We start from the raw sequence: 14,258 nt of genomic DNA on the forward strand, positions 1-14,258 counted from the left end.
TATTGTTATTTCAAATTATTTTCCCCTTGTGTGCACCCAGACCTTGGCCAAAGAGGCAGTGGTGCACCCCCTAGAGGTGGAGCCAGGTCGCTTCCTGCCGCAGACCGAGCAGAGCTTGGCTCCGCCCCCTGACCCCCAAACCTCTTCCCACCCGCACCCGGGCCGGGCCAGGATCTCCCTGTCCATCTCGGTGGGTCCCACTCCGTCCGCCCTCCCTTCCACAGTGACGCGCTCGGCCCTGATGCCCCGCCCCCCAACCCTGGAGGGCGGCATGAGGGGCCGCGAGGGTTGGCGGGAGCACAGCGGGGGCCGGGACAGGTGGGCGGGCACCAAGGAGCGAGCGAGGGGGAGGATGTCGCAGCAGAAGGAGAGGAAGGCCACGCAGATGCTGGCCATTGTGCTTGGTGAGGACACACACACAAAACCACATGTAAAATGTACTTGTACACACACTACCACATGTAAAATGTACTTGTACACACACTACCACATGTAAAATGTACTTATACAAACACTACCACATGTAAAATGTACTTGTACACACATTACCACATGTAAAATGTACTTGTACACACACTACCACATGCAAAATGTACTTGTACACACACTACTACATGTAAAATGTACTTATACAAACACTACCACATGTAAAATGTACTTGTACACACATTACCACATGTAAAATGTACTTGTACACACACTACCACATGCAAAATGTACTTGTACACACATTATCACATGTAAAATGTACTTATACAAACATTACCACATGTAAAATGTACTTGTACACACACTACCACATGTAAAATGTACCTATACACACACTACCACATGTAAAATGTACTTGTACACACATTACCACATGTAAAATGTACCTATACACACTACCACATGTAAAATGTACTTGTACACACATTACCACATGTAAAATGTACTTGTACACACACTACCACATGTAAAATGTACTTATACAAACACTACCACATGTAAAATGTACTTGTACACACATTATCACATGTAAAATGTACTTATACAAACATTACCACATGTAAAATGTACTTGTACACACACTACCACATGTAAAATGTACTTGTACACACACTACCACATATAAAATGTACCTATACACACACTACCACATGTAAAATGTACTTATACAAACACTACCACATGTAAAATGTACTTGTACACACACTACCACATGTAAAATGTACTTATACAAACATTACCACATGTAAAATGTACTTATACAAACATTACCACATGTAAAATGTACTTGTGCGCACACTACCACATGTAAAATGTACCTATGCACACTACCACATGTAAAATGTACTTATACAAACACTACCACATGTAAAATGTCCTTGTACACACACTACCACATGTAAAATGTACTTATACAAACATTACCACATGTAAAATGTACTTGTACACACCACATGTAAAATGTACTTATACAAACACTACCACATGTAAAATGTACTTGTACACACATTACCACATGTAAAATGTACTTGTACACACACTACCACATGTAAAATGTACTTATACAAACACTACCACATATAAAATGTACTTGTACAAACACTACCACATGTAAAATGTACTTGTACACACACTACCACATGTAAAATGTACTTATACAAACACTACCACATATAAAATGTACTTTTACACACACTACCACATGTAGAATGTACTTGTACACACACTACCACATGTAAAATGTAATTGTACACACACTAATACACGTATAAATGTACTTTTACACACACTACCACACGTAAAATGTAGTTTTACACACACACTAATACACATATAAATGTACTTGTACACACAACTACCACATGTAAAATGTAGTTGTACACACACTAATGCACATATAAATGTATTTGTATACACACTACCACATGTAAAATGTAGTTGAACACACACTAATACACGTATAAATGTACTTGTACACACACTACCACATGTAAAATGTAGTTGTACACACACTAATGCACATATAAATGTATTTGTATACACACTACCACATGTAAAATGTAGTTGTACACACACTAATACACGTATGAATGTACTTGTACACACACTACCACATGTAAAATGTAGTTGTACACACACTAATGCACATATAAATGTACTTGTACACAAACTACCACATGTAAAATTTAGTACAACATGTAATTGTACACACATGTAAAATGGAAATGTACACTCTCTAATTCAGATAAAAATGTAGTTATATAGACACTACCACATGTAAAATATAGTTGTACACACAATAACACGTGAAAAATGTAGTTGTACACACACTAATTCACGTACAAATGTAGTTGTACACATTTAAAATAACATGAAAAATGTAGTTGTATACGCATTAACATGCGAAAAGTGTAGTTGTACACACTAATTCACATACAAATGTCATTGTACACATTCAATAACATATGAAAAATGTACTTGAACACACTAATTAACTTACAACTGTAGTTGTACACATACAATAATACATGAAAAATGTCGTACACACAATAACATATGAAATATGTAGTTGTACACACACTACCACATGTAAAATGTATTTGTACACTCATTAACCCACGTAAAAATGTAGTTTTACTCATTAGTTTGCGTAGAAATAACAAGTGTAAAATGTAGTTGTACACACAGACACATGTAAAATGTAGTTGCACACGCACACACACACGCACACACACACACACACACACACACACACACAAAATGTTGTAAAAACACATGTAAAATGTAGTTGTACACTCATTAATTTACCTAAAAATTTAATTGTACTCACTAATTTAAGTAGAAATAACATATGAAAAATGTAGTTGTTCATGCAAAGGCCCATGTAAAATATGGTTGTACACACACTAACACATAATAAATGTTGTACATACACAGACACATGTAAAATGTAGTTGTAGACGCACACACCCACACACACGTAAAATGTAGTTGTAGAGACACATGTAAAATTTAGTTTTACTCTCAATTCACTCACTAATTTTAAGTAGAAATCCTCGTGAAAAATATAGTTGTACACACACAGACACATGTAAAATGTAGTTGTACAGACACATGTAAAATGTAAATGTAGTTGTACACACTAATTCACGTACAAATGTCATTGTACACATTCAATAACATGAAAAATGTACTTGAACACAATAATTAACTTACAAATGTAGTTGTACACATACAATAATACATGAAAAATGTCGTACACACAATAACATATGAAATATGTAGTTGTACACACACTACCACATGTAAAATGTATTTGTACACTCATTAACCCACGTAAAAATGTAGTTGTACTCATTAATTTGCATAGAAATAACAAGTGTAAAATTTAGTTGTACACACAGACACATGTAAAATGTAGTTGCACATGCACGCACACACACAGACCCACGCACACACACACACATACACGGACACACACACACACACAAAATGTTGTAAAAACACATGTAAAATGTAGTTGTACACTCATTAATTTACCTAAAAATGTAATTGTACTCACTAATTTAAGTAGAAATAACACATGAAAAATGTAGTTGTTCACGCAAAGACACATGTAAAATATGGTTGTACACACACTAACACATAATAAATGTTGTACATACACAGACACATGTAAAATGTAGTTGTAGACGCACACACACCCACACACACGTAAAATGTAGTTGTAGAGAAACATGTAAAATTTAGTTTTACACTCAATTCACTCACTAATTTTAAGTACAAATCCCCATGAAAAATATAGTTGTACACACACAGACACATGTAAAATGTAAATGTAGTTGTACACACTAATTCATGTACAAATGTCATTGTACACATTCAATAACATGAAAAATGTACTTGAACACACTAATTAACTCACAACTGTAGTTGTACACATACAATAATACATGAAAAATGTCGTACACACAATAACATATGAAATATGTAGTTGTACACACACTACCACATGTAAAATGTATTTGTACACTCATTAACCCACGTAAAAATTTAGTGTTACTCATTAATTTGCGTGGAAATAACAAGTGTAAAATGTAGTTGTACACACAGACACATGTAAAATGTAGTTGCACACGCACGCACACACACAGACCCACACACACACAATGTTGTAAAAACACATGTAAAATGTAGTTGTACACTCATTAATTTACCTAAAAATGTAATTGTACTCACTAATTTAAGTAGAAATAACACATGAAAAATGTAGTTGTACATACACAGACACATGTAAAATTTAGTTTTACTCTCAATTCACTCACTAATTTTAAGTAGAAATAACATGAAAAATATAGTTGTACACACACAGACACATGTAAAATGTAATTGTACAGACACATGTAAAATGTAAATGTAGTTGTACACACAAAATAAGACATGAAAAATGTAGTTGTACACATACAGACAAATCTAAAACGTAGTTGTACACGCACACACACTCTACCACATGTAAAATGTAGTTGTTTACACACCAATTCATAGACAAGTGAAGTAGTACTCACACGATAACATACAAAATATAGTTATACACGAACAATAACGCGTACAAAATGTAATTGTTTGGACACATAACACATAGAAAATATAGTTATACACAAAAAAATATGCGTACAAAATGTAGTTGTTTAGACACAATAACACATACAAAATATAGCTGTACACAAACAATAACGCATACAAAATGTAGTTGTTTACAAACAATAACACATGTAAAATGTAGTAAGACACACACACACACGTCATGCAACATTCAAATGTTGACATACATTTGAAAAGCAGATGTACCTAATGAAGTGGCCGATGAGTATGTTTATGTTGAATATGTTTACAAATACATAACTACAATAATTGAGTATGTTTACAAATACATAACTACAATAATTGAGTATGTTTACAAATACATAACTACAATAATTGAGTATGTTTACAAATACATTACTACAATGATTGTGTTTGTTTACAAATACATTAGTAGAATATTGAGTATGTTTACAAATACATAACTACAATAATTGAGTATGTTTACAAATACTTAACTACAATAATTGAGTATGTTTACAAATACTTAACTACAGTAGTTATCTAAAGTTAACATGGCCTAAAATGTATACATTATGAACTAGAACACCTAATAAACCAATCCGAAATGAACAATTACAAACTTCTACAATTAATGCTGTAACTTCTTGAAATTATGTGTGTTTTTCTAAATGTTTTATTATATGTATTATTTATATGATTTATGTACTAATGTTTCATTTTATAACTACTGTATTGATTTCCTAAAATTAAGGTATAATACTGTTAAAAAACACATCTAAATGTTAAAGTAGAGATGAATTGATCCTTTTCATAGCGCTTATTTAAGGTAAAAAAAATGTCAACTATATTTTAGTAATATTCACAAGTTGATATTATTTGTATGAAATTATTCAAAATCAAGCTAATATTTTTTCATTGGATTCTCCCAAAATAAAAATGTCCGTACACAATGCATTAATAATTTGTAATTATTAATGTAAAATAACATACACAGTTTTAATTAAAAATAAACTTATATCAAGTTTTAATATAAACATGAACACTGTTTGCAGTTTTTTTTTTTTCCAATCTGACTTACTATATCATTTATTTTGTTGAATGTAGGCACACGCGCAACACAGGCCGAGCCAATAAGTGCAATTTATTCTTATATATTTTTTTTCCTGAAATAAAGCACTGTTGGCTAGAAGCACTAATGGCTAAAAGCACTCAAGGAAATCAAGTATACGTCAGAGATGATTATTGGTTCCTGATATCGATCGCAGCTGAGTGCTGAATATGTAATTATACTTCCATCTTGCCGAGCCATGCATGGATTCATGGACGTGCAAAGGTCAGCTTGGCTCGCTGTCTTTAGCCTCAACCAACTAATTAGTCTGCCAATTAAAGTATTTGCAGTATTTTGACACATACAGTGGGGCAAAAAAGTATTTAGTCAGCCACCGATTGTGCAAGTTCTCCCACTTAAAATGATGACAGAGGTCTGTAATTTTCATCATAGGTACACTTCAACTGTGAGAGACAGAATGTGAAAAAAGAATCCAGGAATTCACATTGTAAGAATTTTAAAGAATTTATTTGTAAATTATGGTGGAAAATAAGTATTTGGTCAACCATTCAAAGCTCTCACTGATGGCTCAAATTCTCACGATACATGGCCCCATTCATTCTTTCCTTAACACGGATCAATCGTCCTGTCCCCTTAGCAGAAAAACAGCCCCAAAGCATGATGTTTCCACCCCCATGCGTCACAGTAGGTGTGGTGTTCTTGGGATGCAACTCAGTATTCTTCTTCCTCCAAACACAATGAGTTGAGTTTGTACCAAAAAGTTCTATTTTGGTTTCATCTGACCACATGACATTCTCCCAAACCTCTGCTGTATCGTCCATGTATCCATTTTGGTGAGATTTTGAGCCAAAACCTCCTTCCATCAGTGAGAGCTTTGAATGGTTGACCAAATACTTATTTTTCACCATAATTTACAAATAAATTCTTTAAAATTCCTACAATTTGAATTCCTGGATTGTTTTTCACATTCTGTCTCTCACAGTTGAAGTGTACCTATGATGAAAATTACAGACCTCTGTCATCATTTTAAGTGGGAGAACTTGCACAATCGGTGGCTGACTAAATACTTTTTTGCCCCACTGTATCTATTTTATGTTTATATTCTTCACAACTACGGAATATAAAAAATAAATCAAATAATTATCTGGTGTTCTTGCTCGTCACTTAAACGTACTAAAAAAAGTCCAAAAGAATAAACTTAAACTTATTCGTTTCAATTTTAATTGATTCATAATTTTCAAAAATTGGAAAATATTTTATTATGTGTTTATTTCCTTATTTCTTTAATGAAAATACATTTTTCCAAATATTTTTGTAGACCATCTACATGCAACCAGAAGGAGCTTTTCTGACCTGTTTGTTTCGAAAAAGTTTCATAATAATTATTGCAAGAGTCGGTTTAAATCGAGACTTGATTCTGAATCGACTCGTCACCCCAGGAATTGGAATCGAATCGACTCGTGAGGTGTCCAAAGATTCACACCCCTACAAATCACAGTCATGATGTTGTTACGATAGGATGTATATTAAATGAAAGCGAACTTCGATAAATCGCTATGACTAGCTGACAACAAACAAAGCGAATGTGTGTGTTGGCATGTGTGTGTATTATATTAAGTGTAGTTTACATCATTGTGTTCAAAAGCTGTAAGAAGGCAATATATATACTCTATTTTCCGGACAATAGAGCGCACAAGTTGCAGATATATATGTTGCGAAATGAGTTACTTACACAGACATTTTTTGTAAATGTTTATTTACATACCTTAAAGGCCCACTGAAATGAGATTTTCTTATTTAAACGGGGATAGCAGGTCCATTATATGTGTCATACTTGATCATTTCGCGATATTGCCATATTTTTGCTGAAAGAATTTAGAACAGAACATTGACGATAAAGTACGCAACTTTTGGTCGCTAATAAAAAAGCCCTGCCTGTACCGGAAGTAGCAGACGATGTGCGCGTGACGTCACGGGTTGTAGGGCTCCTCACATCCTCACATTGTTTATAATCATAGCCACAAGCAGCAAGAGCTATTCGGACCGAGAAAGCGACGAGTTCCCCATTAATTTGAGCGAGGATGAAAGATTTGTGGATGAGGAAAGTTAGAGTGAAGCATTAAAAAAACAAAAAGAAAAGGCGACGGCTCCAGGCTACGGCAGTGTGAGCGATTCAGATGTTATTAGACACATTAACTAGGATAATTCTGGAAATCCCTTATCTCCTTATTGTGTTAATAGTGCTTTAGTGAGATTATAAAGTCATACCTGAAAGTCGGAGGGCTGCGGTGAACACCACTGTCTCGGAGAGAAGCCAAGATGACTGCTGCCTTTTTGACAGCTACAGGAGGAGGTTGCATAATCCACTCAAGTCTCCGGTAAGAGCCGACTTAATATCACAATTTTTCCATCCAGAAACTTGCTGGTTGACGTAGAGAAACATCTTCGCTTGACCGCTCTGTGTTAAAGCTTCACAACAAACAAAGAAACACCGGCTGTGTCTCGGTGCTAAAGGCAGCTGCAATCCACCACTTTCCACCAACAGCATTCTTCTTTATAGTCTCCATTATTAATTGAACAAATTGCAAAAGATTCAAAAACACAGCTGTCCAAATTACTGTGTAATTATGCGATGAAAAGAGACAACTTTTAGCCGTAAGTGGTGCTGGGCTAATATGTCCCCTCCAACCAATAACGTCACAAACACATGTCATTATCCCGCGACGTTTTCAACAAGAAACTCCGCAGGGAATTTCAAATTGTAATTTAGTAAACTAAAAAGGCCGTATTGGCTTGTGTTGCAATGTTAATATTTCATCATTGATATATAGACTGCGTGGTCGGTAGTAGTGGGTTTCAGTAGGCCTTTAATTCTCTCCAAACTGTGTCTGTAACACGGCAGTAAAACGGCGGATCAAGCAAAACAGAAGCAATCGTCATGGACCAACTAGCTGCGTGAGCTAGCTCTCCAATCAGCTAAAAAGACTCAATAACGCCAGGGTGACGTTTTGGTGAATTTACGAGAGTGAAACAATACAAAAAGAATGCCATTGTAAGTTAATAATACTAACACGGACACTTCAAGTCCAAGTTTATTGTTCTTCGTTCAACAAACAAACAGTTATACATGGGGCGGCATAGCTCGGTTGGTAGAGCGGCCGTGCCAGCAACTTGAGGGTTGCAGGTTCGATTCCCGCTTCCGCCATCCTAATCACTGCCGTTGTGTCCTTGGGCAAGACACTTTACCCACCTGCTCCCAGTGCCACCCACACTGGTTTAAATGTAACTTAGATATTGGGTTTCACTATGTAAAGCGCTTTGAGTCACTAGAGAAAAGTGCTATATGAATATAATTCACTTCACTTCACATACATAGATTGAAAATGAGAAAAAAAATATGTTGCAGACCGAAAGGCTGAAGTTGAAAACTTATTGCGCCTAACCCTTTAAGCAATGTCAAGTACAAAATAAATATAAACTTCCGAAAATGTTGAAATGTCCTTTGCACAACATTTTGTGAATACACATTATACACAACACTCGTAAACATGTTCGCAGATTGGCTAATGCTAACGACGCTAGTTTCATTACATTGTGGGGCGGTATAGCTCGGTTGGTAGAGTGGCCGTGCCAGCAACTTGAGGGTTGCAGGTTCGATTCCCGCTTCCGCCATCCTAGTCACTGCTGTTGTGTCCTTGGGCAAGACACTTTACCCACCTGCTCCCAGTGCCACCCACACTGGTTCAAATGTAACTTTAGATATTAGGTTTCACTATGTAAAGCGCTTTGAGTCACTAGAGAAAAGTGCTACATAAATATAATTCACTTCACTTCACATACATAGATTGAAAATGAGAAAAACAAAATGTTGCAGACCGAAAGGGTTTAGGCTGAAGTTGAAAACTTATTGCGCCTAACCCTTTAAGCAATGTCAAGTACAAAATAAATATAAATTTCCGAAAATTTTGAAATGTCCTTTGCACAACATATTGTGAATACACATTTTACACAACACTCGTAAAGATGGTGGCAGATTGGCTAATGCTAACGACGCTAGTTTCATTACATTGTGGGGCGGTATAGCTCGGTTGGTAGAGCGGCCGTGCCAGCAACTTGAGGGTTGCAGGTTCGATTCCCGCTTCCACCATCCTAGTCACTGCCGTTGTGTCCTTGGGCAAGACACTTTACCCACTTGCTCCCGGTGCCACCCACACGGGTTTGAATGTAACTTAGATATTGGGTTTCACTATGTAAAGCGCTTTGAGTCACAAGAGAAAAGTGCTATATAAATATAATTCACTTCACTTCACATACATAGATTGAAAATGAGAAAAAAAATATGTTGCAGACCGAAAGGGTTTAGGCTGAAGTTGAAAACTTATTGCGCCTAACCCTTTAAGCAATGTCAAGTACAAAATAAATATAAACTTCCAAAAATGTTGAAATGTCCTTTGCACAACATATTGTGAATACACATTATACACAACACTCGTAAACATGGTGGCGGATTGGCTAATGCTAACGACGCTAGTTTCATTACATTGTGAGGCGGTATAGCTCGGTTGGTAGAGTGGCCGTGCCAGCAACTTGAGGGTTGCAGGTTCGATTCCCGCTTCCGCCATCCTAGTCACTGCCGTTGTGTCCTTGGGCAAGACACATTACCCACCTGCTCCCGGTGCCACCCTCACTGGTTTAAATGTAACTTAGATATTGGGTTTCACTATGTAAAGCGCTTTGAGTCACTAGAGAAAAGTGCTATATAAATATAATTCACTTCACAAAAAAATTCACTTCACATTAGGATAGCTCGTATAAATGTGCATGAAAACACTCCTACACATGGGGCGGTTTAGTGAGTAAGAATTGTTTTAGTTATATTGTAAAACTTAGAAACGTTGACTGGAGTGATGAATGAAGAATCCGTACAAGTAGAAACACTACGGACAACAGGAAGAAAAAAGAAGGGCAGGTTATGGCCGTCTGCAAAGTGAAATCCATGAATTAGTCGCACCGGGTGCAAAGCGTAGGGGAAAAAATAGCGACTTATTGTCCGGAATTTACGGTATTGTTACGCTTGCAACACTTTGGAATGAGGCTGATGATGATGGTGATGGTGACCAGAGGTCTTCCTGGTGTCCAAGGTGTCTTCATCATCTGCTGGCTGCCCTTCTTCCTGACCCACGTGCTGAAAGCCCACTGCACCAGCTGCTGCATCTCGCCCTCGCTCTACAGCGCCGTCACCTGGCTGGGCTACCTCAACAGCGCCGTCAACCCCGTCATCTACACCACCTTCAACATCGAGTTCCGCAAGGCCTTCATCAAGATCCTCCTGTGCTGAGGACACTCGGTGGACACAGGAAGCACTGCAGACTTTAGTTCCGAACTAGACAATTCAAGAAGTCCAAAATGGACACATGGACGGTGACGACATGAATTTTTACATTTCTCTAAGCAGCGACACCAAGCTGCACCCGGCTCACTGTGTTGGGTTTTAGGTCTTTGAGGTCCAGTTCGGTGGGTGAAGGAACAACTGATCTACACCACCTTCAACATTGAGTTCCGCAAGGCCTTCATCAAGATCCTCCTGTGCTGAGGACACTGGGTGGACACAGGAAGCACTGCAGACTTAAGTTCCGAACAAGACAATTCAAGAAGTCCAAAATGGACACATGGATGGTGACGACATGAATTTTTACATTTCTCTAAGCAGCGACACCAAGCTGCAGCCGGCTCACTGTGTTGGGTTTTAGGTCTTTGAGGTCCAGTTCGGTGGGTGAAGGAACAACTGATCTACACCACCTTCAACATCAAGTTCCGCAAGGCCTTCATCAAGATCCTCCTGTGCTGAGGACACTCGGTGGACACAGGAAGCACTGCAGACTTAAGTTCCGAACAAGACAATTCAAGAAGTCCAAAATGGACACATGGAAGGTGACGACATGAATTTTCTCCTTTCTCTAAGCAGCGACACCAAGCTGCAGCCGGCTCACTGTGTTGGGTTTTAGGTCTTTGAGGTCCAGTTCGGTGGGTGAAGAAACAACTGATCTACACCACCTTCAACATCGAGTTCCGCAAGGCCTTCATCAAGATCCTCCTGTGCTGAGGACACCCGGTGGACACAGGAAGCACTGCAGACTTAAGTTCCGAACAAGACAATTCAAGAATTTTCACTTTTCTCTAAGCAGCGACACTAAACAGCCGGCTCACTGTGGTGGGTTTTAGGTCTTTGAGGTCCAGTTCGGTGGGTGAAGGAACAACTGAGCACTTGTTGACGAGGTGGTGGGCGGTCTGTTCCTTGGCACCACATGGGCAGGCCCCAGCAATGCATGGTGGTATTGAAACCTGTATGAAGATGTTTCAATGTTGTCCAATCCTTGCGAGGGAAGTCGTGCCTGAAAGTAAACATGTGTTCCGGTTGAGGGAAAATTGGGCTGGTTCTCCGGGCTGGGACCATATTGAAGTTGGAGCCAAGTAGCGACCAACGTCTTGGTCTCTTGGAGCTAATATCATTTTGTGTAGGGAGTGGTTCACGTCCCCCGGAGAGAACCCACGAAGTCACGAGGAGAACATGCAAACTCCACACAGAAAGATCCAGAGCCAAGGATCGAACCTAGGACCTTCGAATTGCGAGGCACACGTACTAACCCCTAAATTGGCCCTAGTCTATCTGTGTTGGCCCTGTGATAAGGAGCGACTTGTCCAAGATGTACCCCGCCTTCCGCCCGTGTGCAGCTGGGATAGGCTCCAGCACCCCCCGTGATGGATAGATGGAGTGGTTTGCTACGAGTCGGTGAAGTGACATGAGGTTAGGGATGAGATTTTTTTTAAAGTTCTTGATCAGAATAGGTGACAAAGGGCAGCTTAGGCCGATTCTGTTCATAACTTTTATGGACACAATTTCTGGGCGCAGTCAGGGCGTTGAGGGGATCCGGTTTGGTGGCAACAGGATTAGGTCTCTGCTTTTTACAGATGATGTAGTCCTGATGGCTTCAACTGGCCAGGATCTTCAGCTCTCACTGGATCGGTTCGCAGCCGAGTGTGAAGCGACCGGGATGAGAATCAGCACCTCCAAGTTCGAGTCCATGGTTCTCGACTGGAAAAGGGTGGAGTACCATTCCCGGGTTGGGGAGGAGATCTAGCCCCAAGTGGAAGAGTTCAAGTGCCTCGGAGTTTTGTTCACGAGTGAGGGAAGAGTGGATCGTGAGATCGACAGGCGGATCGGTGCGGCGTCTTCATTAATGCGGATGCTGTATCGATCCATTGTGGTGAAGAAGCAGCTGAGCCGGAAGGCAAAGCTCTCAATTTACCTGTCGATCTACATTCCCATCCTCACCTATGGTCATGAGCTTTGGTTTTTGACCGAAAGGACAATATTACGGGTACAAGCGGCCAAATGAGTTTCCTCCGTCGGGTAGCAGGGCTCTCCCTTAGAGATAGGATGAGAAGCTCTGCCATCCGGGAGGAACTCAAAGTAAAGCCACTGCTTCTCCACATCGAGAGGAGCCAGGTGAGGTGGTTTGGGCATCTGGTCAGGATGCCACCCGTACGCCTTCCTGGGGAGGTGTTTAAGGCACGTCCGACCGGTAGGAGGCCACGGGAAAGACCCAGGACACGTTGGGAAAACTATGTCTCCCGGCTGGCCTGGGAACTCCTCGGGATCCCCGGGAGGATCTGGGAAAAGGGAAGTCCTGGCTACCCTGCTTAGGCTGCTGCCTCCGTGACCCAACCTCAGCTAAGCAGAAGAAAAAGGATGGATGGATGGTTCTTTCTTTTTCAGAGCCGGTTCCCAGTGAATCGATTCATTAGAATCGCTTTCCAATTTTTCAAACGATTCCCTTAACGATTCCTTCGGGCTGGAATGACGCCATTACGCAACATTTGTAGTCACTAAGCAACAGGTGTAGTGACGTCATACAGCAAGAAACATGGCGCCCAAAGCTTGGCTGTATTTTACGAAATAAAGTTGCAAGATTGCTATTCGGACTTAAGGAGGACTTACAAGCAGTATGCTGAAACTTGCAATAACTCTAAATGTCGCGTTTTTGAACTGCTTGGATCTCATCCCAGCAGCAGTCATCTGTGGTGAATACAACAGGTACCAACTATAACGTTAGCGCCATTCGCCTAATTGTCAAAGCTGCTAATTACCTGTTTTATTGAAATGAATGTTTTCTCATTTAGATGTGACAGATTCTGACTACGAAGTTTAGGGTCAACCATTTGCCACAGTAGATGCTCCTGATTTTCGGTAGGTGAATGCAATTGTATTTGGAGAAAAGATGCATGTTTTGACTCATTTATTTGGGAGATGACAAGTATTCTCATCCCCCAAACCGAGACGATTTAAGTAAATGGTAAAGGGGAACTGCAGTTTTTTAGAATTATGCCTATCCTTCACAATTATTATGAGAGACAAGAACACACATGTTTTTTTTTCCTCCTCTGCATTTTAAAGATGATAAAAAATGCTTGGAGGATGCGGCTAATAGAAGTCAGCGTTGTAGCCTTCAAAGCTCTAAAACAACTTCAAAACTCTCCAATGCAAGTATATATATATATATATATATATATATATATATATATATATATATATATA

At 39.1% G+C, this 14,258-nt stretch overlaps 1 protein-coding gene across 1 annotated transcript in view; it reads left to right on the plus strand.

Moving 5' to 3' along the window:
- The window catches only part of drd2l (dopamine receptor D2 like), a 49,567-nt gene extending 35,627 nt beyond the window's left edge, over window positions 1–13,940 (plus strand). The window contains exons 7-8 of the mRNA XM_061881875.1: window positions 41–404; window positions 10,804–13,940. Of these exons, the coding sequence (XP_061737859.1) occupies window positions 41–404; window positions 10,804–11,000 (561 nt within the window). The 3' untranslated portion in view covers window positions 11,001–13,940. The remainder of the gene's footprint in view (window positions 1–40; window positions 405–10,803) is intronic.
- Window positions 13,941–14,258: the final 318 nt, after the last annotated feature.

The sequence above is a fragment of the Nerophis ophidion genome, linkage group LG21, assembly GCF_033978795.1.
Source record: "Nerophis ophidion isolate RoL-2023_Sa linkage group LG21, RoL_Noph_v1.0, whole genome shotgun sequence".
NCBI classification, from domain to species: Eukaryota; Metazoa; Chordata; class Actinopteri; order Syngnathiformes; family Syngnathidae; genus Nerophis; species Nerophis ophidion.